Raw genomic sequence first — 2,249 nt, forward strand, 5'->3', positions numbered from 1 at the left:
TACTAGATTTTATTAAAATAATTGTTTTGTACAATTAACATGTTATGAAAAGTAATTACCTTACCAGATAGTATAACATATCCCGGAATATAAATCTTTTGTATTTAAGCTGGAAAATTGCATTTACGTAATGTAAAAGGCAATTAGGGGAGAAGATTAATATATGATTTACCTATTAAAGCCCCACAAAAAAAAGAGAAAAGAGCTCAATAAAGAGCATCTGTTTTACACGCAACAGGTTGTTTTATATATACCGTATTACAGAGTCATTATAGCTAATTAGCCATAAAATTTTATAGTAGTGTATTAAATTTGTATATATAATACATGAATAATTCTTATTTGTTTAATAGCAATATAAGATATTATCAATAACCTAATGAAAGTAAAGGTCTTATACAATAAAATACTTTAGAACACCTATATTAATTTTTTATTTTTATACAATGAATTTATCACTAATCTTATTTACAATTGGAATTTTAGGTTTTGTTTTAAACAGAAAAAACATAATATTAATGCTTATTTCAATAGAAATAATGCTATTAGCTATTACATTTTTAGTATTGGTTAGTTCACTTAGCTTTGATGATATATTAGGTCAAACATACGCTATTTATATTATTGCCATAGCCGGAGCAGAATCTGCGATAGGTTTAGGTATTTTAGTAGCTTTTTATAGATTTATCTCTTTTAAATCAATCCATCTATCCTTTAGTCAAGCTAAATCACCCATTAAATCTCTTAATATCATTCCAAGTGGAATAAGAAATTATTCTACATCTAAACCCCTTAACTGTAAAAATTCTTTAGATCCATAATTTATAACTGGAATTTTTGATGCTGAAAGTTCCTTTCTAATTGCAATGCTAAAGAATTCTAGATATAAAACTGGATGAAATGTGCAGGCCAGAATTCAACTAAAGATGCATGAAAAAGATAGATCTTTAGTATTGAAAATACAGGAATATTTCGGAGGTATAGGACTTGTATCCCAACCCAATAATAATTCTACAGTGGAATTTAGGGTTCATTCTATTAAGGATATAACTAATATAATTATACCGCACTTTGATAATTATCCCTTATTAACTAAAAAATATTCCGATTCTATGCTTTTTAAAAATGTTATTAATTTAATGTTAGAAAAACAGCATACTAATCTAGAGGGAATACAAAAAATAATTAATACAAGGGCATCTATGAATGGAGGTTTATCTGACCAATTAAAAAAGGCTTTTCCTGAAACTATTCCTGTTATAAGAAAGAGTAAATAACTATAATACACTTGTGCATTCTAAACCGTGAATAGCTGGATTTTCAACAGGAGAATCTAATTTTTTTATTGCTATTAATAAATCTAAGACAACAGACAATATATATGCTTCATTACGTTTTTCTATTGCTCAAGATTTAAGAGATGTAGATTTATTAGAGTTTTGTAGACTTCTTTAAATGCGGATATGTAGTTAGATATGAAAAGCGTTCAATAGCTGAGTTTGTAGTTACAAGAATTGATGATATAATTAACCATGTAATACCTTTTTTTGAAGAATATAGTATTGCAGGATCAAAGTATTCAAATTATTGTACTTTTAAAATAGCTGCTTTTATGGGTAAAAACAAAGAACATTTAAAAGAAGATGGTCTGAAAGAAATCTTGTTATTAAAAAACAAAATGGGGATTACTACTAAAAATAATCATGGAGATGATTAGGGGTTTGAGAGAAAATAGGTCAAAAAAGGTAGAGCAAACCTCTATCTAGTCTCATTAAGGCGAAATCTTCAAAATGCGGGGAAATCTTAAAGACAAATCTACCAAATTAATATAGTACTATGATTAATGGAACAGGTAATGACTCGTTGTATGGTAAAAACGGTTTGTATGAAGAAATGAAATAGATAATCCGCAGCTAAACATCAATATAGAAATATTGGTTAACAGTTCATCGACTAAATGGAGGTTGGTTTATAATTATATAATTATATAATTATTTGCTTAAGTTATAGTCAGGCATAATAGAAAAATTATGGTAATATCCTATCCTTCCTAAGGGAATACAATTCCTATGGAAAAAGGGAGAAAACGAAGAGGAAGTATTAGTATTGAATTTAAATAATGTATCTAGCTATAATAATCTTACCACTATTAGGATCAATAGCTTCTGGTTTTTTTGGTAGAAAAATCGGAGTATCAGGAGCACAAATAATTACATGTACAGCTGTTGTTACTACAACAATATTGGCTG

The 2,249-nt window shown here is 27.6% G+C and overlaps 1 protein-coding gene across 1 annotated transcript; it reads left to right on the forward strand.

The window, feature by feature from the left end:
• Window positions 1-539: 539 nt before the first annotated feature.
• On the forward strand, window positions 540-1,902 carry COCVIDRAFT_43286 (hypothetical protein; the record flags this gene model as incomplete). The annotated part of the gene is made up of 5 exons (XM_014694502.1): window positions 540-569; window positions 966-1,269; window positions 1,373-1,436; window positions 1,474-1,646; window positions 1,853-1,902. The coding sequence occupies 5 exons, from the start codon at window positions 540-542 to the stop codon at window positions 1,900-1,902; spliced, it is 621 nt and encodes a 206-aa protein (XP_014549988.1).
• Between the last annotated feature and the right edge of the window lie 347 nt (window positions 1,903-2,249).

This window comes from Bipolaris victoriae, assembly GCF_000527765.1.
Source record: "Bipolaris victoriae FI3 unplaced genomic scaffold scaffold_405, whole genome shotgun sequence".
NCBI classification, from domain to species: Eukaryota; Fungi; Ascomycota; class Dothideomycetes; order Pleosporales; family Pleosporaceae; genus Bipolaris; species Bipolaris victoriae.